Source organism: Dermacentor andersoni, chromosome 8, assembly GCF_023375885.2.
Source record: "Dermacentor andersoni chromosome 8, qqDerAnde1_hic_scaffold, whole genome shotgun sequence".
In the NCBI taxonomy this organism is placed as follows: Eukaryota; Metazoa; Arthropoda; class Arachnida; order Ixodida; family Ixodidae; genus Dermacentor; species Dermacentor andersoni.
Genome location: NC_092821.1, coordinates 128,753,730 through 128,777,763, shown reverse-complemented (window position 1 = coordinate 128,777,763; position 24,034 = coordinate 128,753,730). Strand labels below are relative to the sequence as shown.

General features: G+C 45.4%; 1 protein-coding gene across 1 annotated transcript; it reads right to left on the bottom strand.

The window, feature by feature from the left end:
- Window positions 1-1,073: 1,073 nt before the first annotated feature.
- LOC126525637 (uncharacterized) lies at window positions 1,074-20,063 on the bottom strand. Its single transcript, XM_050173564.2, has 7 exons — window positions 19,787-20,063; window positions 17,583-17,733; window positions 15,079-15,191; window positions 11,777-11,927; window positions 9,477-9,653; window positions 5,556-5,699; window positions 1,074-1,524 (listed from the first exon to the last, which is right to left on the bottom strand). Exons 1-7 carry the CDS (start codon window positions 19,978-19,980, stop codon window positions 1,471-1,473), a joined length of 984 nt encoding a protein of 327 aa, XP_050029521.1. The 5' UTR covers window positions 19,981-20,063; the 3' UTR covers window positions 1,074-1,470.
- Between the last annotated feature and the right edge of the window lie 3,971 nt (window positions 20,064-24,034).

Genomic DNA, 24,034 nt, shown 5'->3' with positions numbered 1-24,034 from the left:
CGTGCTTCCGAGTACAACGTGCGGATCGCGATCAACTGGCCCCGGATTGAGACTGGAACGTGACCGCGTACCGACGCCCGATCAGGATCTAGGCTCGTTCCATCAGTCAACTGGACTTCGCAAAATGAACACATTATTCTCTGACAGTCGAGGCAATTCGTTCTTATTCAAGCAGCTACCGGCAAAAGCGTGAAGTGCAATTGGGCCGGCGCTGCCGCGGCTGCCGAAATCAGATCGAAACTCTATTCTTTCTAGGCTGTCGCTTAGCGTCAGTCAAGCGAAATTCGCTGATTAACAGCTGTTCATATTCCATCACTCATCATCTAAATTAATCGACAGTTTTCTCTTGACAGAAATATAATTTTGCCGGATACATCCTGCAGTTTTCGGCAGAATGAATATAAAAAAAAAGTTTGCAGGATTCTCCGGGCTGCCGCGGCCGATTGCCGAAATGTGCAAATAAGGCAGACAGTGCCTTATTTTTGTTCATACTACAGAAGGACAAAAATGACAGGGTTTACAGCAAATGTTCTCTTGATATGGTTCTTACATCCCTATCTGACGTCAGTGATGCGGCGGGAATTCGAAATGGGAGTGCGTACCGGTTCGCAGTGACGCTGAGAGGGGTAATCTTCTCGTCTTGGTCTCTCTCTACCGGTATATATATATATATATATATATATATATATATATATATATATGGTTTCTTTTCTTTCTTTGACACCGCTCATTGCTAAATAAAAGGAAATGGGGCTTATTCAGTCACTTTTTGAGAAAACACCTTTAAGGGAGCAAAAATTTTTACAGCCGAAACCACGGACTACATCCGCTCCCAGTGACCCAATTTGGCGTGAAAACAGACACAAATAGATGGATAGGCTGTCAGCCCCTAGAAAGGGGTCCAGGGGCTGTCTGTCTGAAAGCCCCTGGAAGTCCAAATGGTTCATCGACCACTCAAGAAAGGTCTTTTCCCGGATTCGATCCCTCGAGCAGCGCGAATTTTTCTTCATCTATGAAGCTTTCTTGCCAAGAACTCCGTTTTGGTTTCTTTTGTAGCATCATGGTACCCTCAGTTGAATGACATCATTTCCTATTGCGAAAATTTATCGACCATGTAGATTGCTGCGGAACTGATTAGACCAAAGATGTGTATTGCACCGAAGCGAAGTTGCGTTTATCAAACTATATCGTCGTCTTCAACTATGTTCACTATAAGATACATCTAGAACCACAAACCCATGAGTAGTATATTTCACGGCATTGCTTTCGCATGTGGAATGGCATCGGACAAGCACATGGTCAACCTCGACGCCCTCACCCCCCGAACACTCTGCAGGCTTCTTCGTTGAACGAGGGACTACTTTGGCTCCTGAAGTAGTCCACAACCATCTTCAGCTGCTTCAAGCGGCTGTGCCGGCCGTACTTGTTCAGCGAGCCGCACTGGTTGTCATAATCCTCGTAGTCTATGTCCTAAGCGGCGATGCCGAACTTCACCTCCGGGTCTTGAGCTCTTGCGCTACACAGCTGCGCAAGAAAAAATAAAAATAAAAAAAATCAGCTGCCATCACAAGATGATTGTGAAAGCTGGCTGGTAGACTTGCTTAGATATGTGGCTCAGGAAAACTGAAGTACTATAGCGCCAAACAGACGACACAAGAAGAGACACGGATGAGCGCTTCCGTGTCTCTTCTTGTGTCGTTTGTTTGGCGCTATAGTACTTCAGTAACATGCACCAACAAGCCCAACAAAAAGTTCTCAGGAAAACTCATTGATTATACTGGTTAAACGCTACGATGGGACGTTGCGCGCCGCCTCAGAAACCGATGCTCGTTATAGACCGCTCTAAAACCTTTTGCGAGAACACATATTGTTTAAGTATCAGCCTGCCAAGTCACCAACATTGAATCACTGTCTTCGAGGGTGGCCGAGTTTACTCATCCATGTTGCAGTAATGAAACAAAATAACCACATTACACCAAATGTGCAGAGGCTGCTGTGTTCCTTGAAGAAGTGTAATACTATCCCACCGCACATTGTATTAGAGAGGTGTAGCAAGGTTAAATTGCCCTAATAGTAGACTATAGCTAGAGCATACGAGATCAAAACAATTCTAAGTGTAACAGAGCTACTACTTAGACGAAGACAGAACATAAAAACAGAGGAGGACAAGCCCCGCCCTTGTCCAATTAGCCACTTCCAACTAGCATTGTCCAGGACACTGTCCAGAACTAGCATTGTCCAACTAGCACTGTACAAGTAGCCCAATATTTGACGTTACCAAGAAAACAAATTTATGAGCTTCATAAATCTAGGCATTGTTAATGAATGGCTGGAAAATCACCATATATATAAGTTTCTGCTATGAGCCAGTGTCTTTACCCAAAACCGCAACTTCCATGCAGCCAAATCATTCGAAAGGGTTGTCATTCGCATCGGAGTTTCCTCTCTAAGACCAATCACTCTTGTTGATAATTATATTCGAAAAAAGGAACATTCGTCACCTTCGACTAGTCCGAATTTGAATTCGAATTACAAAAGATCGAACGAAGATCTAATAAATTGAAATATTCTCATCAATTATGAATGTAGTAACAGAGAATATGATAGGTATTCAAAAAAATTTAATATTTGCAGAGCCTTATCCGGTGCGTCTGTTGATCATGAAGTCAGCTATATTGAACTGATTCTTGGCAGTCACATGATTTAATATGTTGAAGTCACTAAACGCGTTCATTTAAGTCTATGGTCGCACTCGCACAGCCAGGGTAAAGGAAGGTTTGAGTACTGGTCATGCAATGTTACTAAATTAAACATGATCTAAACATAGGTAAGTTTTACGCTAAACAAAAAGAATGGCCTGTCCATCGCCTACGTTTTCCATACGTATCTTTCCGACCACGATTCCTGATTAAGATGCACGACCCAATAGCCCGAGATCCCACTTTATGTTCACCTGGTTTAAAACAAGTTCTTCTTGGACAAGTTGATGCTCATAGGCTTGCTGCGCATTATTCTTTTGGCACGTGGTTTAGAACGTAAAAGAAGAAGGACAGTGCGGAGACATTCAAGCGCCAGTAAAGAGCCAGTTATCTGATTTAACTTTGTCACTTTTCAAATTCCGCCTTGAAATGCTGTGCAAACACTACCAATAGCCTCCGAGTTTGGTCGGAGCGTGAGAACTGAATCTTGGAGGTAATGCATGATTTTTCTTTCGTCGTGCGACTGCCAGACAGCAAACAGGGAAGACTTCCTCATCACGTGATTGAAGCCAATGAAGATCAGGAAACCAAAAAAAAAACGGCTTATCATGAAGGCAGGACCGCCTGGACCGGCGGGCGCGGCAGGCGCGCCGATCCAGGCGGCCATGCGTCGTGATAGACATTTCCACTTCCCACCTCCGCGTGGAGCTGGCGCCTTTTCTAAGAGGCGATTGGGAGAGGCTACTGGAAGATTGATGGAAGAAAAGTAAGCAAACGACAAGAAGCGGAGACGTACAAAAACATAGTTCGCAATAGGGGGTCAGAAAATTTGGTTGTGGGTATTCATCGCGGTTTTTTTTTTTTTTTTTGCTTTTTTACCCTAGGTACGGCATTAGGCATTAGGTGTAATAGCAAGAGCTTGGTGGCGCAATCCGCTGCCCCGTTCCAAAAGCGACGCTCGTAACATCCATCCATCCAGAGGCAATGGCTGCGACAACAATGTTGCCATGAAGATAAACGTACGCATTGCAAGAAACCAGTTGCAAAAAATATTCGCCGACAATTGGTGCTTACTAATGCGAAATTTGAGCGCAGCTCTGTACGTGTTTTCATTTAGCGATGAAATGGCTTGCGCGGACAATGCGACTCGTCCGGCACGTTGCAAACGGAGTGAAGTGTGGCGCGACTGCCTGGAGATCGCGAGAGCCAGCGCGTTGGTGACGCGTAGGCGCGTTTCACAGCAACAGCCGGCGACAGACCACGGCTCATGCAGCGCTTTGTTTTCATATATAATATCGTTGGACGCACACGCCGCGTGCCGTCAGTAGTACACCGTACCATCGGTGAATTGACGACGGCGCGCTCCTCTGGCGTCATCTCGTAGCGGTCGTCGAAAGTCGTGCGCGGCACTATACGTTTTTCTGCTGCGCTCCGCGTTCGCTACCAGACGATGGGCGTTGTACTCTGGCGCCATCTCGTAGCCATCGTAGCCGCACTACGCTTTTCTTCTCACGCTTTCGCCATTCCCGCCCGCGCGTTCCGCCTCTTGGTTCTGCTGCACCCTCACCGCTTTCCTCCTCGCATATTTCATCCACCGCTGCGCTCCACGTTCGCTTTCATCTTTCGCCGTGCTCGTTAGCTCGCTCACGCCGCCGCCGCTCGCCGCGGAAACAATAGCTGCGCTCTAAAGCGCATAGGGAGAAAATGTGCACCGAGCAGACTGGCAGGGAAACCCGACTTCTCGAACACTCTGTTCAAACAAGCACACATCTATTAAAACATACCGGAAGCCAAGCAAATTTAAGCTGAATCGACCGAGCAAGAGCACAGCTGTGGCTCGGAAGTGTCGTGTTGGGCCGACTTTTGGAGGCATGGGAAAGAGAAATGGCAAGGGAGTTTACTTAACGGAAAGATGACTTGAGAAAATTGACTGCTTGACGTCACGTTACTTGGTAGTTGATAGGTATAAGTCTTTTGCAATGGCGATATGTCCCCACTGGCCTCCGAGACAAAACGTTTGCGCGCAGGCTTTCCTCCATGGCGCTTATATAGTCTTGGAGTCACTGTCACACCTGATCCTTGCTTATTTTTCCGCGTTGCGGTGTGCGCTACGAAATTTGTCCCGTATGTGGTAGGTAACTAAATGGAAGCTTGCACGAATGGCGAGACAGCTCGTGGACTTGTGTTGTAATCTAAATGTGTTGGCAAATGCTTGCAAAATACGCTTCGCAATCGGGCGAAACAAAGCGGAAGAAAACAGTTATGCAGATTCAAAGCACGTGTGAGATCAATGTGAACCGAATCTTTGTTTATCGGTAATGCATATTTGATGCTATACAAATACAGATTTGGTTTGGTTAGAGTTTATGCAGGAATGGCAGTGGCACATATGCTCATTCGATAGGATTGGCGGAAGACGGAGACACACCGAATGGGAGATACTGCGTCTCTAAAACTAAGAAACTAAAGTAAATCAAATAATTCGATTAATATATTTCCCCGTTGCATTAATAGGTTTGTGTGCTTTAGATATTTTACCTGTAAGACGACATTATATGTTCAAATCTTGTGCAAGAAGTTTTTTTTCTTACGCAGAACACAGGTGCGCATACTTGGTCAGCATACGAAATTTTTATGCAAGTCCGTTCGCTGGTACTTTCACACACCGCCTAGTAGGCCTAGTGGCACCTAGTGGCCCAAGTTGTCTGTAACCGGTCAGAAACTGTCCAACCGCAAAGTGAGAGAATGGCCGAAAAAATGTTTTAAAATCATGAAAAGAATCGTTCACCTCGTGTAATAAACGTGGTTTCATTCATTCATTCATTCATTCATTCATTCATTCATTCATTCATTCACCTTGACAGCCAGTGCATCCTCGTTGTCATACACGAACGCGCGCCTGGTGCCCGGGTTGTAGGTCAGCATGGCGCAGTGCTGGCCCGAGTAAGTAAGCTGAACCCGGTTCTTCCCACTGGAAGCGGATCTTGCGTCCAGACACACCTGAGAAAAAATAAAGTCGATACTAATATAGAGCTTTGGCTGCTATCGAGCGCATGGGTTGCGGTCCTTCTCACGCGCGGTATAGGCAGCACATAAAACACACAGATTCTTAAACTGGGCAAACCACACCGTTCCGGCTGCTCTTTATGAACTAAACTCTGCCACTGCGCGGGACCGTGTTTACAAACACTTCAGTGAAGTGACAACCCGAGCGATATATATGGCTGTTCATGTTATGATACTGTAGACCTTCTAATATTTTAGAGCGCAGCTCTTATAGGCGCGTGTTCCTGCAGGCTGAGCGTCGGCTTCCCTCGGCGTAACCGCGCGAACGCTGCTCGTGCCACTGCTCACGCGTTGCTGCCTCAGCCATCGCGGCGATTTAACGCGGCAATTAGAAGAGGGGCACAAATTAACACATACGCAGATGAAGGAGAGAGGACTAGTGCCACAACAAACCTTCAAGTATGTACGCCTATACACTCCTCAACATACTCGAAGACTTGCGCGGAAACGCGTGACCACGATTCAGAACAGAATGAAACAGATAACGATATCCTAGTACAAGACGTGAAAATTGTAACAGCGCTAACACATGCATCCACAAAGTAACAAGGACGAGACACAAACGTTGTGTCTCGTTCTTGTTACTTTGTGGATGCATGCGTTAGCGCTGTTACAATTTTCAAGTCAAGTATGCACCGACTCACCCAGAAGGAAGTTTTAATCCAACAAGACGCCTCGTGTGGTATAGTGCTAATTTGCGCCCATCTTCAAATTGCTATATACCACAAACTAGGCCAACAAGAAGTCATCGGATGCAACGCGGATGCTGCACAAGATGTACGTTGATTGTTCGTGAACGGACACTTAGTTTTTCTCTGGCGATTAGCACTTTGTGGTCGAGAAAACTCGGGCAATGACGAAAGTACGTCAAATTACGGCTTATTATGCAGCAATCAATACTGAGGCCGCTATTTCCATCAGTGTTTAGTAACTTTCTTTGTAGACAATATCACCAGGTAATCGACTGATACACTATGGTATTAGCGATATATGCTTAGTGATGGTCGTAGTGATGACTACAACGGAAGTGTCGGTTTTTCTTTCAGGATTTAGTGATTCATAAACTTTCCTTGTTTTTTTTTTAATACTGCAGGTTCATATTCTCATCAGCGGTGGTGAGTCCTCGGTCAGACTGTGAACAGTGAAAAGAACCTCCCATTTGTTTCAAATGGTATCTGATTTTGAGATTGAGCTTTTGCCTGCAAGAACAGCTTTTACGTGTGCCTACATGTCTCAATGATAAGGTTTTAGGCATGCACTTGGAAATAGCGACAGATGGAAGGGCATATGTCTTAATTTTAAAGCTGGGTGACTATCGACTTTTAGAATTTGAATCAAACACGAATAGTAAATATCGAATGTGGAATCAAATATCAAACAGTCAAATTTTTACTGGCTAGCGAAAAATAGACAGCCAACTATCTCGGCTATTAGAACCAGCTTTAAACATAAAATCGTTAAAGTGGTCATTAGAGTAACTGCACGAGTAGTCGCTCGACATTTTTAGGGACTGGTTTCGATCAATCTTTTCAATAATGACTGGCTGCTGTACGGCTATAGCTTTTCAGAAACGCTAAATAAATGGCTGTTAAAAAACAATTTAACAACACCTGCAGACGGGATAGACGGTGCATTGCAGATCAACGGAAAATAAGCGCACAGGAAGACACACGAACAGCCGAGAAAGACACAGGACAGGACAGCCACGCCAGCAAATATATGCGGAAAGGAAGACATGGCAGTGCATAACAACGATAGACAAACATGGTGACAAGGCAACCATAATCATTAAAACTACAACACACGTTCAAGAAACTCGATTTCTACCCTGAAGAGCTTCACATACGTATCGCTCGCACATTCATCTCCCCATTTCCTGATATAAAAGGCTTCCGATAGTTCACGCGCAGTCTTATCGCGACCTTTGCCTAGGATTCTTATGTCACTCACTCGCGGTACACACGCTGTGCAGTTGGCGCAATGATCAGCCAAATTTGTCCCATGAACCTCCCCTAATAGCCCCGCGCGTGAACTATTGGAAGCCTTTTATCTCTAGGGCAGACTAAAGATTCGCTACATATAACGACTTTGCCCTTAAAGAAACACTAAAGGCAAATACTAAGTCGACGTGGACTGTTTAAATAATTTTCCAGAAACCTCGCAACGCTTATTTTCGTGGCAAGAAAAAGCGTAGTTTCGAGAAAATTGTATCTGAAGGGTCCAAATACCTTTTTCAAAATTCAAATCTCCCGCCACCCAAGCGGGAGGGTGGTGACGTCGCATACGCCATCACCTTTGCTGCCGGGAAGCTCAGAGCTCAGCACGGGAAGCTCAGAGTAAAATCCTATACGAAAAACGCCTGAGGAAATTGGACGATAACAGGGGGGCGGCTAAGGTATTTAAATACCTATACAGAAAGAGCGTTGACTCACAATGGAGGAAAAGAACCAGGAAACTAACCAGTAAGTATGCCAGACACGAGGACGAAGAAAGATAGAGCACTAAACGACAGGTTAAAAACGCGGAAGGTAAAAATTGGATAAATTCAATGGAAAAGAAGCACAGTGTTGAACTATATCGAGACTGGAAACAGCAGATCAGGAAGGAAGCGTTTTATGATAACTCAAGAGGCAGTGCCCTTCTCTTTGAAGCTAGGTCAGGATGTCTTAGAATGCGGAGCTATAAAAAGAAATTTAACGAAGAAGAAGACGCATGTACAGTGTGTGGTAAATCTGTAGAAACAATAGAACACCTCATACTAAAATGTGATGGTATCAATCGCGATGTCGATGCGGCCACAGTCACGCTTGCTGAGGTCCTAGGGCTCAGAGATAATAATAGTCATGTAAATAAATATGCGGCGGAAATTATCAAAAGGCGATTGGAGGATTGGTGGCTCAAAAGCAGAGAGGTGACATAAGGTTAAAAGGGTAGGAAGACGTATTTAAAGAAAATCGAGAATTATAATATCCCACAGCACAGGTAAATCAAAATAAAAGGCAAAATAAAAAGCTGAGCATGGTGGCAACTGCCATCACCCCGTTTCAAAGGGGACGCTCCTACCTTCCATCCATCCATCCATCCATCCAGAGCGGCGGATTGGCCGTAGCGGCTGTTTTTTTGGTCAAGTTGCGTAGATCGTTCGGGCACCCCGGGACATTACATGAGAGTTGAATTCGCTGCCACTTGCAGTTTGTGCGACTTTCGCGAGCCAGCAAAACCAGCGCAGCACTACGTGATCAGGAAAGTACTGAAACGCGAAAGCGTGGGCGGCACAGAGTAGAACAAAAACGAAACCTTTCTACCAACCACGTCGTTGTCAACGGCAACTTCAGTAAGCTCTTCTTTCTAAACATGAAATTGAACTGGCATTTTATTTCATCTTATAATACAACACTAGGATGTTTTTTTTTTTTTTTTGCAACGAGTAGTTGAGTACTAGCGACAGAATTTAACTGAGGGGTGCTTTCGTTATCGGGCAAGTGCTGGAATGTCCCGGAGCAGTCGCTAATCATGTCCTGCATTTAACTCGATTTCTCGATTATTAAGGCTCTGTTCGCGATAATATTGTCGCCTTAGAAATTCTCGAGCACTAATATATCACTTCAACTTGACTTAGTATTTGCCTTCAGTGCCCCTTTAGACTGCCAACGCTGGTCTCGAGCTTTCAGCGGAATCACGAAGTGTTTCTCTTGCGGTCTGCTCGCTTACCTCTGTGTAACTGCCAAAGTCGGACTTGCTGCTCGGATCTGACAGGCAGCGCGAGAAGAAGTCCACGTGGCTGCTCGACACAGGCACCGTCCAACGGCCCTTCATGGTCACGGACACCAGACCTCTGCTGCTGACTCTCTTCAAGTACAGTTCTCGGATGCTAAACACGGCAGTCGACTGTAAAGTAGTGAAACCGAATACCGCGCGTTGCGATCAATGTTAGTCGATATTCGCTGGCGTGTCAATTGCAGTGATTAATTACTCGAGGTGTCTGAATGGCAAAATTTTCGAGTGGACAAGAAGGGGACTGTCCTAGAGGACGTGCTCACAAAATGGCATACGGTGGCAAATACTTCTCCAAACATGAAACGGGAGAAACAGAAATGAAACAACACTCCAGTAACGCAGTCACGTTTCGGTTCCTCAAAGTACAGGAAAGAAATATTTCAAATCAATAAAATTAACCAATGCGCAAGCACCATCTAGGAATAAACAACATAACGGCTGCACAACACTGTGTTGCGCAGTTGCTTAAAAAAAAGAACATTTGTATGCTATGGTTGACTGTTTCCTCCAGCAGGTGACTGGAGCATTGGGAAGTTTGGAGCCATTTGAGTGCGATAGCTATCGCAAAAGGCAAATAGTACGCATTGAAATGTAAGCCGACCTATATTTTTTTAACATGATTTAGCATTTAATCATGATTTGGCTTAAGATAGACAGGTTGGTCGATGTTGTAACTATAGCGTCACTATGGATACTAATGCCGTCTCGCAGTCACACTAGAAATTGCACTGTAGCCAGCAATAGTCATAGCCATCCACTTCTGTAGCTGATGGAAGCTGTGCAAGAAGGCGCCATTTTCTTCGTCAGCGATCCACAAAAACGCACCTGTTGCAGCGAACTTGTCATTTTGTTTTCGTCGCCCCATCCATCGTAATGACACGTAGCAAGCGGTGTCATTACACTGCCTACTAGTACCACACCGACTAAGAGAAGCGACCCATAAACACTGACTGGTCGAAGCTAAAGTCCCTAGATATATACAAAGTCCCGCCGACGGATCTCATTGGGTGGCGCTCATTTCCGTAGAAAGCTGCTTCCGGCAGCCATGCTCTTTCTAACGCGTTTCCCGCCGTAGTCACTCGCACGCTGATGCGAGTAAAATTCAGGGCAGGCTGAAGACGCATTATGGTGAGAAGTGCCTCCGTGCGCGTTGATCCTTTATGCTTGTCCTTGTGCGAATGATATATATATATATATATATATATATATAGCGTTTTTCTTTCGAACGTGTTGAGTCACATCACAGCGTTTTACACTTTCGGCCCCGGTCGTTCGCACTTACGAGTAAGTGGCTCAGTTCTGACACATTTAAGATTTTAAGCACGTTGAATTGACGCAAAGCGCCGTTTCTAACTTCAGCACATAGCTTCCTAAGTTCCTGTAACGCACGTGCTCTATTCGGGCCGCGGTGGCAGCGCCGTCAGTAGAAGCGGCGTATCCGCCACTTCGGGAAGTTAAGGAGAATATGGCGGCTGACGCCGGCTTAATGTGAGAGGGGGTCGGGAGAGGAGGTAGATGCCGTTACTTAAAAAAAAAAAAAAAGAACAAAGCAGGAAGTCTAGGGAGTTTAGTCGAACCAAGCCCGAGTTTCTTAGGTGGGCGGCAAGCTGAATTGTGGCTATCAGCTGCGGTCAACGGGCAATATCTTGAGTTGTGCCAGTTGATCGCACATATAGAAGACACCTGATGGCGCTAGAGACGGGGACGAAGAAGACGGGTCCACGTTGTACGCGCTTCATCCCCTTCTCTAGCGCCGTCAAGTGTTCTCGAGATCTGCGGTCATCATGCGGGCGTCAATTACGAGGTATTTATTTCCAGCGCATGGACGACAGAAGACAACGCATCTCGGTAAGAAAGGAGAGAAAAAGAACCCAGCGATCTCGACGTGAATGACGTCGATAAGGGACAATGGTTGCATGGCAGTGAGCTGCGACAGATTCCCCGATGGTGTCACATGTTGGTGTCAAACATATAATTTGAGACTTCAAAGGGTTTATGTGATTTGTTTTTGTTTAGTTGACCTGCATTGGATGATTTTTAATTTCTTTCTAGCTTTCCCATTCCCTGGTGTTGGCTTAGAATAGAGGTCGACTTAGGTCTGAGTAAAAAATAAAGAACTTGGAGATCACTGCGATAGGCCACCGTCCGGCATCGAAACTAGAGAGACCGATGATCATGGTGACATTCTTGGTTACGGAACCGTCAACATTACATAGCTGGTAAAACGTGCCTACCAGATCATAGTTGTAGTCCCTGGCGATGTCGTCCGGTGGAATGTCGAATGGATGTCGTGTTGGAGGCATGATGACGCAATTCTTGACCGTGTTGTCGCCAAAGTGGTAGTGGCCGAGAGATATTACCAGGTTAGGGGTGAAGTCGACATCGCTGTTTCGGGATATGAAATTGAAATAAAATTAAGTAATACAAAAGAACGCTTTCTTTTCATCTTTCAACGCAAGCAAGGCGACAGGGCTGACGCTACATTTCTTTAGAACATTTGTACGTTCGTTCACTTGTACAAACTTACATTCGTACAAACTGACATTAGAACGCTTGTTTGTCCGCAAATTTCTTACCGTTTGCGGATTACCGGATTGCAGGAGACGTAACATGAGCGGCCGGGTTGGTGGCGCCACCTGATCACGCAACGCTCAGACAAACACAGAGCTACACATCATTACAGTAACCAGTTGTATTCTACTCTGCTGGTGGTGTAAATTTTCGGCAGCGGCTTAATCGTGAACACGGCGCCGTTTTAATTTTTGACCCCCCTCCCCAAGAACAGTTATGTAATGCGAAAACGTGTCGAAAGCATTGTGGTTAGATGAAGGGACACAATATGTCGTTGCTAGTATTGTTGCGTCCTTAAAACTCTCCGGTAGCCAGAGAAACAGCTGGCAAGCGGTAAGATGCGTGCGGACAGGCTAGAATTCCCTTTTACAACATCTATACGTACACGGGGCGGGGGGAGGGGGAGGGCAGGATATGCCGTCTTACATAGAACAAAAATTAAAACACGCCAATAAAACAAGGACACGAGGAAACAAATACCACAGACAAGCGCTGACTGCCAACTGGAAGTTTATTTGAAATTCTTCAGCCGTTTTACACCTTCTACAGCATAGGCATGCGTACACCAGTCGCAAAACATCTGCAAATCAGCAACATCATAATCTTTCACCCCAAAAAAAATATTTCTATTCCCGAAAGACAAGAAAGGGAGCGCTTACACATTTATCTCCTTCCTTTCTAATGTAATAAGCCTCTATTATTTCCCTTTGCCTCTTACCTTTTACTTTCCCTATGAATTTGGGTTTTTCAAATATGGGAGTGCAGTGACACTTGTGACAATGTCCTGCTAAATGACTCCCATAGTCATTCTTTAGGTTACTGTTGTGCTGACGAGCTCGTTCATTGAAACACTGTCCCTTTTGACCTATACAAGTTTTTCCACAGCTCACCGGTATCTAATAGATAACGGTGCGCCTGCAGTCAATGAAACGGGATTTATGATTTGTGGTGCACAGGAGCCTTTCGCGCGTTTTCATACGATTACGTATCGAGGACAGCTTACACGGGGCACTGAAAAGCAAATTAATATTATGCCTATTAGAAACTTTCTTTAGATTGTGTGACAACTTGTGCAAGTATGACACCACGTGCATTGTCTCTTGTCTTTATTCTTTTCTTTTTGTGATATGTTTCTGAACTTACTCTTTTCTCTTTCTACAAGATGGCTTCTCATACTGAAGTGATCACAGAACTGGAAAAGCCTGCGTTCTGTAATCGCGCTATCTGATTTAAATAACTTTGATCGCACTCATGCTCACACGACTTACTCAGTGCTGCCTTAATGCACGTGGTCGCTATGACTCTCTTAATAAATTTAGAGTGTGCGCTGTCGTAGCTTAACAAGGTTTTCTTAGATCTGGGATGACATCGCCAGCATACATGCTTGTTCAAAGAAAAACGGAGATTAATATCGAGAAACTGAATGCGGTTGTTAATTGGCAATTCATATGGGAACTTAAGTCTTCCCGATGAGTTAATGAACAAGTCCAAAATTTCTACGACCACGTCATGAAAATGCATACAGGTATCTTTCTTCATAACAATTAGGTAGTCGTCAACGTATCTAAACACTCGCGTTACAGGCATGTCCACCAACTTAGTAGAAATCACATTGTCCTTATATTTATAATTACGTTGTCCTCGATATGTAATGGCACGAAAACGCGCGAAAGGCCCCTGTGCCCCACAAATCATAAATCCCGTTTCACTGACTGCAGGCGCAACGTTATCTATCAGATATCGCTGAGCTGTGGAAAAACTTACATAGGTCAAACTAAAGCCCCTCCATCCCCGCGCCACCGCCGCTTTCTTAAGTAGCGACAACCTTTGTTGTGCGCCGCCTTTTCCCCTCACACCAAATTCGGTTCCGGCATTTCCGGTTTCAAAATTTCCGGTTTAAACATTTCCGGTTCCGGCGTTTCCGCTTCCTGGAGTTGCGCTGCGGGAATTTCCGCTTTGACTGCCGATGGTGAGACGCCCGCGCGTGCTTAGCAGAGCTGTGGCAGTCACCATGAGAAGAATGCAAAGGCGACAAGCTGTTGTATTCCGATGAAGTAGTAGTTTGCGGTCGCTGTTTTCCTAATGCACGAAAAACGGCAGTGGTCTCCAAGCGCCCAGGCAACACTTTCCACTGTACGTTGTCTCTCGTGGCACAACCCGTCGCAGGTTGACGCGAAGTAGCGAACACGATCAGATCGCTGATTACAATAGGCGGTGGTTCTTGGATGGAATTGCATTCACATTTTAAGCCGCAGCTGGTGCAATTAAAGCCTCTCCATCGACGCGAAAGTAAACAACGCTAAAAAAACATAGCGTCACTTCCACTCGGAACAGGAAGCTGCAGCTACGGAAGTTCCGCTTGACGCCGGAAGCTAAGGGGGTGAGTGGGAGAGGAGCGTGGAGGAAGAGGGTAGGTTGGCGGTACTTAACCTGGTCGGCGGAAACGTGTATGGAGGGGCTTTAGTTCAAGCGGGACAGTGTTTCAATGAAAGAGCTCGTCAGCACAGCAGTAACCTAAAGAATGGCTACGGGAGTCATTTAGCAGGACATTGTAACAAGTGTCACTGCCCTCTCATATTCGAAAAAACAACATTCATAGGGAAAGGAAAAGGTAAGTGGGAAAGGGAAATAATACAGGCTTACTACATTAGAAAGGAAGGAGATAGATGTGTAAGCGCTCCCTCTTTTGCCTTGTCTGGAAAAGAAATAGCTTTTTTGGGTGAAAGATTAGGATATTGCTGATTTTCAGATGTTTTTGCGACTGGTGTGCGCATGCCTATGCTGAAAAAGGTATAGAATGGGTGGAGAATCTCAAATAAACTTCCAGTTGGCAGTCAGCGCTTGTCTGTGGTATTTGTCCACTCGTGTCCTTGTTTTATTCGCGCTGTTTAACCTCAGTTCTAAATATGAACCAACTGGCCCTCATCAAGATCTTACTACATAGAACACAGCCGTTGACACGCACCTGAAGTAGATGGCATACGACAAGCTCCAGTCCAACTCCGGATCCGGTATGGCGAGCACAGAAATCGCTTGCTTTCCCAGCTGTCTCTGCATTACGAGCAGACTATCTATTTCCTGCAAAGAAACAAAAGATTTAGTAGATTCATACGCATAAAGAAACCGTTAGCTGAAGGCGAACAGTAAAGTCTCGAAATTCCCCGAAGATAAGCACATGCGCTTTAAAGTGGTACTGACGGGAAAACAATAACCTTTATTATTTCATTGCACTTCTCGGGGACATGGCTTCCATAATGCCTTTCTTCTCGCCATTCGTCGCTTTTTCGTTAGTGACAAACACTATCGAAATGCGAGCACCGTGGGTTATGCCTGCGCACGCCGTCATGACTGCAGCTAAGGCAGCATACACTCTTAATTTTGGTGCACTTATAGTTTCCAGGCAGAGGTGAACACTTTCGCAAAACTTTCTCCCCTTGCATAAATCGGCATTCCACATAAACTGACAAATTATACGTAACGCGCTGTTGCTTATATTAGAACACGCTTACCGTTTAAGTTGAAGAATTGGGTACTATGTTCCAGTGATATAGCTAATATTAACTGGAACAGCGTTTGATATCACTGCACATATCTGCAAGATTCTTCCACGCACATGTACTGGAACAGTGCCTACGTGGAACGAATGTATAGTGTGCCGTTCTCAGTATTTTCACATTTTACCTGGAACGTCATCCTATTTATGCAGGTGGAACATAGTTAAAAAATTGTTCTACCTCGAACTGGGACCTAAGAGAATGAGATTAAAAGCGAACTGCAATTAAATTTTGGACAGCGTAAGAAGCCTATCATAAGATAGCGTGGATACAGGGGAGCTACTGTGCAGAATTTGATGTTTCAAATACGAGTAGGAGCGTCGCAGAGAGCTTTAATTATAGTCGTTTTTGATACCGAAATTGAAAGAAAGAACACGGCCATTAACGGGCGTTCTTTCAACAATTTCTGACTGATTACTAATGTAATTGGTAAGAACTGTAAAGGTTGGCCAGATATGCCAAATTACTTAAGTTTGTGTAACAGAATGTTGTTTAATGGTTTCAAATACTAATAAGGAAGTTCCTAATTAGAAAATTATACATTTATTAGTCCTTCGGCTTTGTTTAGGTTACTTTAGGGGTACATACAACAAATTTATAACAAAGTTAGTAAAAGTAAGTTTCTTTGCAGTTGGCATTTGATCTCTAAACCAACGATGACGCGGAGTTGTGCCTTGCTGCAGTCGTAAATTTTTATGGATGGTGAGCCTGGCATGCTGCGGGGACTTGTGCTTGCGGAACCAAAGTACTCGGGGATAGATCGGCAGTAGGCTGTCCTGAAGCTACAATAAGCGTTTTAGAGACGACCGTTCATTCTATCACATTGCCGGAACACAAGGTGAGTGACATGGGACGGCGCGCGGTTGGCAATTTCATGCGGTAACTTGTGGTGTCTATGGACAGATATCACCCTGGTGTTCTCCCACGCCAATTAAATGACCTCTTTCAGACTAGGCATCGTGATTGAGGCCTCGAACGTTTTCCCGCACCCAGCAAGTTCCTATCAAATTCCACCAAGCCAGATTGTCGACAAATAATCTCTCACGCGTATCGTGTCAAGTTATGCCTCCCGTGTCTCCAGATTTGAGGTTTCTTGACACACGTGGCCACCTCCTTTCGAATACGTGGGCAAAACAGGAGGGTCTTTTGGCAAATTTTTTATGCCGAAATGCAGAAGATGGAGGAAGTCTCATTTGCCCTTGATTGCCATTCTGCTATCTTTCTGGACAGCTCAGGTGGCAGAGCGATCGCGCCGGAAGGACGCTAGTTCCGGGTTCGATCCCCGGGCCAGGACGAATTTTTCTTGCACTTCGAAGCTTTCTTTCTCAGCAACCTGTATCAGTTTCGTTTGTACAATTGCACTTTTTCCAGGCGGATGGCAATTTTTCACACTGTCATAAAGGGACTTTGTAGCATAAGCTTATCATCGCGACGTAGCGTTATGTATGCCTAAGCTCCGCATTATTTACGACCAGTTGATTTCTCTCACGTTCTCTTGTTTACAGAGCTGTGTACACAAGTATATATTGAATCGCACTCCTCACTGAATGCAGCAGCCTCAGCCAGGTATCGAACCAGCGACCTCAAGCCCGGAACGCAGCAGCGCACCATACATAGCGACTGCATGAGACACACCCCGTGGCGGGTAGTAACAAATAAGTTTTTAGGAGCGGCGAGAGAATTTCCTTGAAGATATTTTTGTTATTCTGTATTTCAAATCGTGCTATCTAAGTTTGCAAACAGAACGTTACTTTGTTGTCAAACTTGCATGCATTGTACACGTAAGTTGATAAATTCATTGCACTAAAGTGGGCAGCGTAAGATATCCGATTAGCTCCGCATTAGTGCTCCGATAGAAAAGCTCTGCGCATTCTTTTAGGACTCCGTGGCTATGCTGTCAGACCAAGAATCCTACCTTCAATGTTGAAATGGCCGCTTTGGTTTGATTTTCGGGCATCAGAGTAGGGGTGTCGAGGATCCCGACATGGTAGATGCCCTTCTTCCAGAAGGGTTCCAGTGGGCTCGGGTATTTCCCTTTCAGGTCTTCCTCCGCCGTCGGTAAGTAGCTGCAGAAGTGACACACAGCACGATGGAATCGATTGTCAGGCGAATGCCGGCTCATCAGACACTAAGTCAGTAAGTATAACGAGCCGACCTTGCTGGCATGGGTCGTGTAATGATAGTGTAATGATCAAAGAGGCAGATATGGACGTGGAGAACCGAACGACCGCTCGTCTATCCTTTTGACTACGGTACCTAGTGAAAAAGGGTGGACCCACACTGACGAAAATATCCCAGGGCACCTAAGCACGTTTTGTGACTTTTGAATGCGAAAGCACTAATGACCAATAGGACAACACTTAGCGGCCCTTCGAGTTTTGCGCTGCGAGTAATTTACCGTAGCGGTACGTACTGTCCCGAGCCAGCAAGCAGCCGCAACCAGAGAGAGAGAGAGAGAGAGGAAAGGGGAAAGGCAGGAAGTTAACCAGAGAAAAAGATCCGATTTGCTACCCTACGCTGGGGAGAGAGGGGAGGGGGAGGTCAAGGGGTAACAAAGTAGAGATAAGGACAGAAAGGAGCATAGACACACAATCACAATCGGTCACCGTCACCGCATACTGTCATCGCACAGCACAGTGACACTTGCAGCACTAAGCCGCAACCAGAGGCGCCAATGCCGCTTGGCGCCGGCGTCCTGCGCGACTAGAGATCGAGTAAGCAGCAGCGGCTCAGTGCCGGCAGGCGCGCACAGCAACTGAGGCCAATGGGGGTGGGAGAGAGAGAGAGATAAGGACCAAGGGCTGGTTTCCGAGAGTGAGACGGCGGCACCCGCACGTGCGCGTCACGCAACTGCCTCGCTGACGGCAACCCGCCTGGCCCCGCGGTGTCGCGTCGCCGCATGCGCTCCGTTGAGGCGCGCTGGTGGCGTGGCGTCGCAGTGATGCCCTCTCCCCTCACGCAACGCCGTCTCGCCCGCTCTGCTCCGCCGAGACTCGCTCCTGACGTGACGTCACAGCCAATGGGAATTTAGGCGCCGTTCCTCTGCTACAGACGACGGCTTTTTCTCTCAAAGGATCATTTGATGCTTTTGCATCAAAACCGACGCGGACAAATTAATAAAGTGATATATGACTTCATGAATGACGCTCTTTGACTTGCGCGATTTTTATGTGGCGGTTGTTGCGCAGCGGCGCGATGATGACGGGGCGCTCGCGCACCAATGTACAAATATTGGTGGGCGGTATCTGAATAAACAGTTGATAGTAGCACACGTACGTACGTTGTTATTTCTGCCTCTCCCCCAACTTGCGCTAAGTAACGTAAGCAACATAGCCAGAATACATGGGCAACTTCTCCTACAGTCAGTGCTTTTTATTGTTAGTAAACATTATCCACTATAGCGGTTTGTCTCCTGAGAATAAATTCTAGAACAACTGCTAGACAATCAACTACAACTCTGCTGCCAAGTCTACTCCCATATCTACTCCATATTACTGAATAATTCTTAAAGTGTGAGTTGCAGTTTTCGAGAACTATCACTGAACTACAACGGCCCAAATATGAAAAAAAAAAAAAAAACGAATTGCGACGTCGTGCTGACGTACCGCTGCCGAATTTCTGCCGCGAATTCCAAGATACTCCACAGTTTGGCCTTCGCGTCGTCTTGTAGTAAACATGCATTTAGCGCTAAATTAAAAGTTAGCGAAAGAAAGGCTTCGAATGAATACTCTATCAGTGTAAACTGATGTAGTGTTTCTCTCAAGTGCTCCTTTAACAAACTGTCGCGCCGAAGTTCCCTTGCCTACCGGCCAATGCACAGCTCGAAATGCTTCGGGAACGTGACACGTTCGATGACTGGCTGTGTCAACTATTCTGAAATTTTTTACATTCAAATTTCATGGTCGCTTTTCTTTTTATACGCTATGTGGTACGACGAAGCTCGTCGCACTCACGCTTGAAGAAGCAGCCTGTCCGGCTCGGAAACTGCGGGCTTTTCAAATCAGCTTTTGTTGGAGTTTTATGCCTTCATTACCGTTTTACCATCCAGTGCATAATTTAAGCGAGAAGACGTGGTGCAATAGCCGTATTAAAGGGTTGATGAATGACGCCAGTGCTCACTGGTACGAGAATCCAACTCCAAGGGTCGTGTTTTGGTAGCCAGGGTGCTCGTTCAGGAACGTGCTCAGGCTGTTGCTGTAGGTGGCCGGCCGGGACACCATGTTGTGGCCGTTTTTGTAGAGCGAGTCGAAGAAGATGTAGTCGCACAACCCGTCATCCGGGAACGCGTTGGCGGAGCTGGTCTTCTCTCCCATGACGCACACCAGGGGAATCTGATCGGCCACTGCGCCACGAAATGTTGGCGGCCACAGCCCGCGACGAACACCTTATACGCATTTATTTAACCGCTTTTTAGATTGCTTATACACAGAGAGGTGCATTTTCCTCTTATAGTGGTACAAAAAGGATATGAAACTTGCAACGGCTCTTGTTAAAAATTCTACATTAAGAATACGTTTTACGATCCGAATTATTCACTATAATGTTTGTTACTTGCCCGAATGGCAAAGAAATCACTTTATTTTTTTCGTTTCTCATTGTTTTTTGTTCTTGTTTTACTTTTTCCTGTAACCACTGCCACCTGCAGGATATAAAGCGTGCAATAAGCACGTAAGTAGATAAATAAATAGCTTGAGGGAACGTCAGGTAAGTTTGGTGCATTATTTTAATAAGGAGCATGGCACAACGGAAACGGACACCGCTGGAATACTTATTGGATAATATTTGGTGTAATCAGAAAGCAGATGGATGTTGTAAAGCATAAAGCAAAAAATCGATCTTCCTGGCTTGCCAGCAGGCGGTAACTAGCGTACTTATTAGGGATTTTCGAAAATCTAAATATACTTCTCAGGGTCTTCTAAGACAAAATATGAGTAATATTGTTTAAAAAGCTTTTGCTGGTTACGCAAACGCTCATGAACAGATGGTTTGCGCACCTTGGCGGACACAATTTTGCGCGATCGGGTATAATTAACCAATGCATAATTAAAAGAATTAAAATTCTACATTAAGAATACGTTTTACGATCCGAATTATTCACTATAATGTTTGTTACTTGCCCGAATGGCAAAGAAATCACTTTATTTTTTTCGTTTCTCATTGTTTTTTGTTCTTGTTTTACTTTTTCCTGTAACCACTGCCACCTGCAGGATATAAAGCGTGCAATAAGCACGTAAGTAGATAAATAAATAGCTTGAGGGAACGTCAGGTAAGTTTGGTGCATTATTTTAATAAGGAGCATGGCACAACGGAAACGGACACCGCTGGAATACTTATTGGATAATATTTGGTGTAATCAGAAAGCAGATGGATGTTGTAAAGCATAAAGCAAAAAATCGATCTTCCTGGCTTGCCAGCAGGCGGTAACTAGCGTACTTATTAGGGATTTTCGAAAATCTAAATATACTTCTCAGGGTCTTCTAAGACAAAATATGAGTAATATTGTTTAAAAAGCTTTTGCTGGTTACGCAAACGCTCATGAACAGATGGTTTGCGCACCTTGGCGGACACAATTTTGCGCGATCGGGTATAATTAACCAATGCATAATTAAAAGAGAATTATAAATTACCTTTCTTGTATTTCGCTAATATGGTATGCGTTTATATTAACAGCTTGACGACAGCTGCATTTAAATAGAACTTCATTTTGTTTTACTTTCAGACCACTTCGGCGCCATGAAATATATCGCCAAATTTGACACTGCGAACGCTAATTTCCTGTTCACACAGTGTAACAATCTTTGCACCGTTCAATGTGCCTCCTTGTCCCATGACTTTGACCCTTACCCTTCAGATTGTGAAATGATTATGTTGCACAGGACGGTGTGCTCAAACTAAGCTTGCGATGACAGAAGGCGTAGTGGAAAGCTGCGTGATAACTGACCACCTGGTGCGCACAGAAGTATCTCACGGGAGATCATGGTTGCGACAGCTAATAAAGTTTGCCTCATACAGCTTCTACGTCGTCTTTTCATTATTTTCCTGTCGCTATGTCTACCTGTCACAAAAAGTAGGCAAACAAGAACTAATTTCTTTGTCTCCTCATGATCAGCAACTCGATCTCTATCAGCCCTCAAGAGGAAGCTTTAGCTCAGGGGCTCATGTCTAAATACATGAGAATGCAGTACGCCAAACTTGAGGAAGCTTGTTGCATTTATAAGAACGGGTTTAAATCTGGTCACTGTGCGAAATAGATTATATTATTTAGGCGGTTATGGTTATGGTTATGGAAGCGCTGCAAGACTCTGACGACTTGCCTTCTCTGGATACGGCCAGCGGCACGTACTTCCAGTGCCCCGGTGGGGGAGGGGGAAAATGCTGTGCTGGCACGTGACCAACTGGCTCGTTGCCACTGGTGCCTGGCTTCCGACGGATGACCACCTCCATCGGCACACGAACGTCAGACCCACCGCCTGGCTCTCGAATCTCTCCCGCGTCAGTGCGCGAGGAGCTAGAGCCTGCGGACATGCCGTCAATAGTTATACCACGTCTGTTTATTTCAGCGCATGTGCGTGTGTCTTTATATTTCATGTTGCTGTGAGCGTCCTTTTTCCCCAAGTGCGCCGCTTCAACAAAATGATGGGTCACCAACTAGTCCGCCAGTTCATATTCAGATCACATCAAGCCTATCCTATCGACTAAGTGGAATCTGTTAAGAAACTCGCCACTATAGGTTCATTCCATCACAATATGCACATGACGCGAGTATTATTGCTCTGAAAGTGGAATCTCGGCCAATGCATCTATCTAATCGTCGATGTATTGCTAGTCCCGAACTCCATCGTCACAAATTATATTGCAGTGCGTTCCATCACGCACCCCCTACATCGTATCCGCCGCACGCACATCTCAACGCCCCAGTCACCAGTTGCAAGTCACGTGCCCGCTTGCCCGAAGTGCTCATTTTTCCGCCTCGTTCGTTCCTTTGACTGAGCAAGACTAGAACGACGTTCCTGCTGGCCTTGTTGCCGTCAATTACACGCCCTCGTCCCAACAGCGTGTGACTGATCACTTTGGATGTCGTCAATGATGTGTCAATGACGTGGAATATATTTAAAGCCAATCCCTTATGCAATGCCCCTTCATGGTACTTTTCAGGACACGAAACTGCATCGAACTGAACATGTAGACTAACACGTTGGTAAATGCATAACGAAAAAGAACCATAGCGATAATGTGCTGGACACCATTGCCATGCGGCCAAATTTGTCTCACTCGCTCTCATGTGTCGTTCGCAAGTTGGACGGCGTACGTGAAAACTCGGTGACACCCTCTGCGAAACACACGTGTTAGCGAGTGCATTCGGCAGGCTTACTTTACAAAGAAATGGCGCGCACTAACACTGCTTGTTTTTTTAGCGTCCGGTATAGTAAGCAACATGGCAACAAAGAACGTCAAATGCAACGTCAGTGAGACTCAGAAAACCTAACGGGTGGCGGTAATACAAAAGAAGCCTGCTACGAGTAACTACCTAAGAGTAAAAAACGAAATCAGGAAGGAAGCAATACATGATAACTCAAAGAGAAGCTGCTTATCTTTTAAAGTGAGGTTAGGATGTCTTAGAAAGCGTAGCTATAAAGCGAGGTACACCAAAGAAGGATAAACGTTTGTATGCTGTGGTAAAGCTATGGAAACGATGGAACATGTTCTATTAGAATGTGAAGACATCGGCCCAGCTGTCGGTTTAAACTCTTCTGGCCTCCTTGAAGCCCTTGTGTTCAGGGATAGCAGGCGAAAAGTAAACATGTCCGCAGCAGAGATTATAAGAGGCGATTGGTACTCGTCCGGCGTACAAAAACAAAGTTCCCAGTGGGGGTTCAGAAAATTTCATCCTGACAAGTCAGCCAGTCTGTCTGTCGGTCTGTCTGTGTGCGTGTGAGAGAGATAAGGAGAACGCTTTAAAATTAATTATGGGGTTTTACGTGCCAAAACGACGATCTTATTATGTGACACGCCGTAGTGGGTAACTAACTTTAACGTGGGCCTAAATCTAAGTACATGGGTGTTTTCGCATTTCGCTCCCATCGGAATGTCGCCGTCGTGCCCGGGATTCGATCCCGTGACCTCGTTCGTGGCAGCCCAACACCATAGCCACTAATCAATCACGGCGGCTAAGGAGAACGCTAGACTGCAGTAGATGCAGTGTAGCCTGAATAGCTTTAGCAGGATAGGTGACGTCAGCAGCAACACGTGAAAATCTCGGCTGTGAGAAATAGCACTAACCATACTTGATGATGATGACCACAGCAGCGACGGCAGTTGCGATGAGGAGAAAGATTACCGTGCAGAACACCACTGTGATGAGCCAAA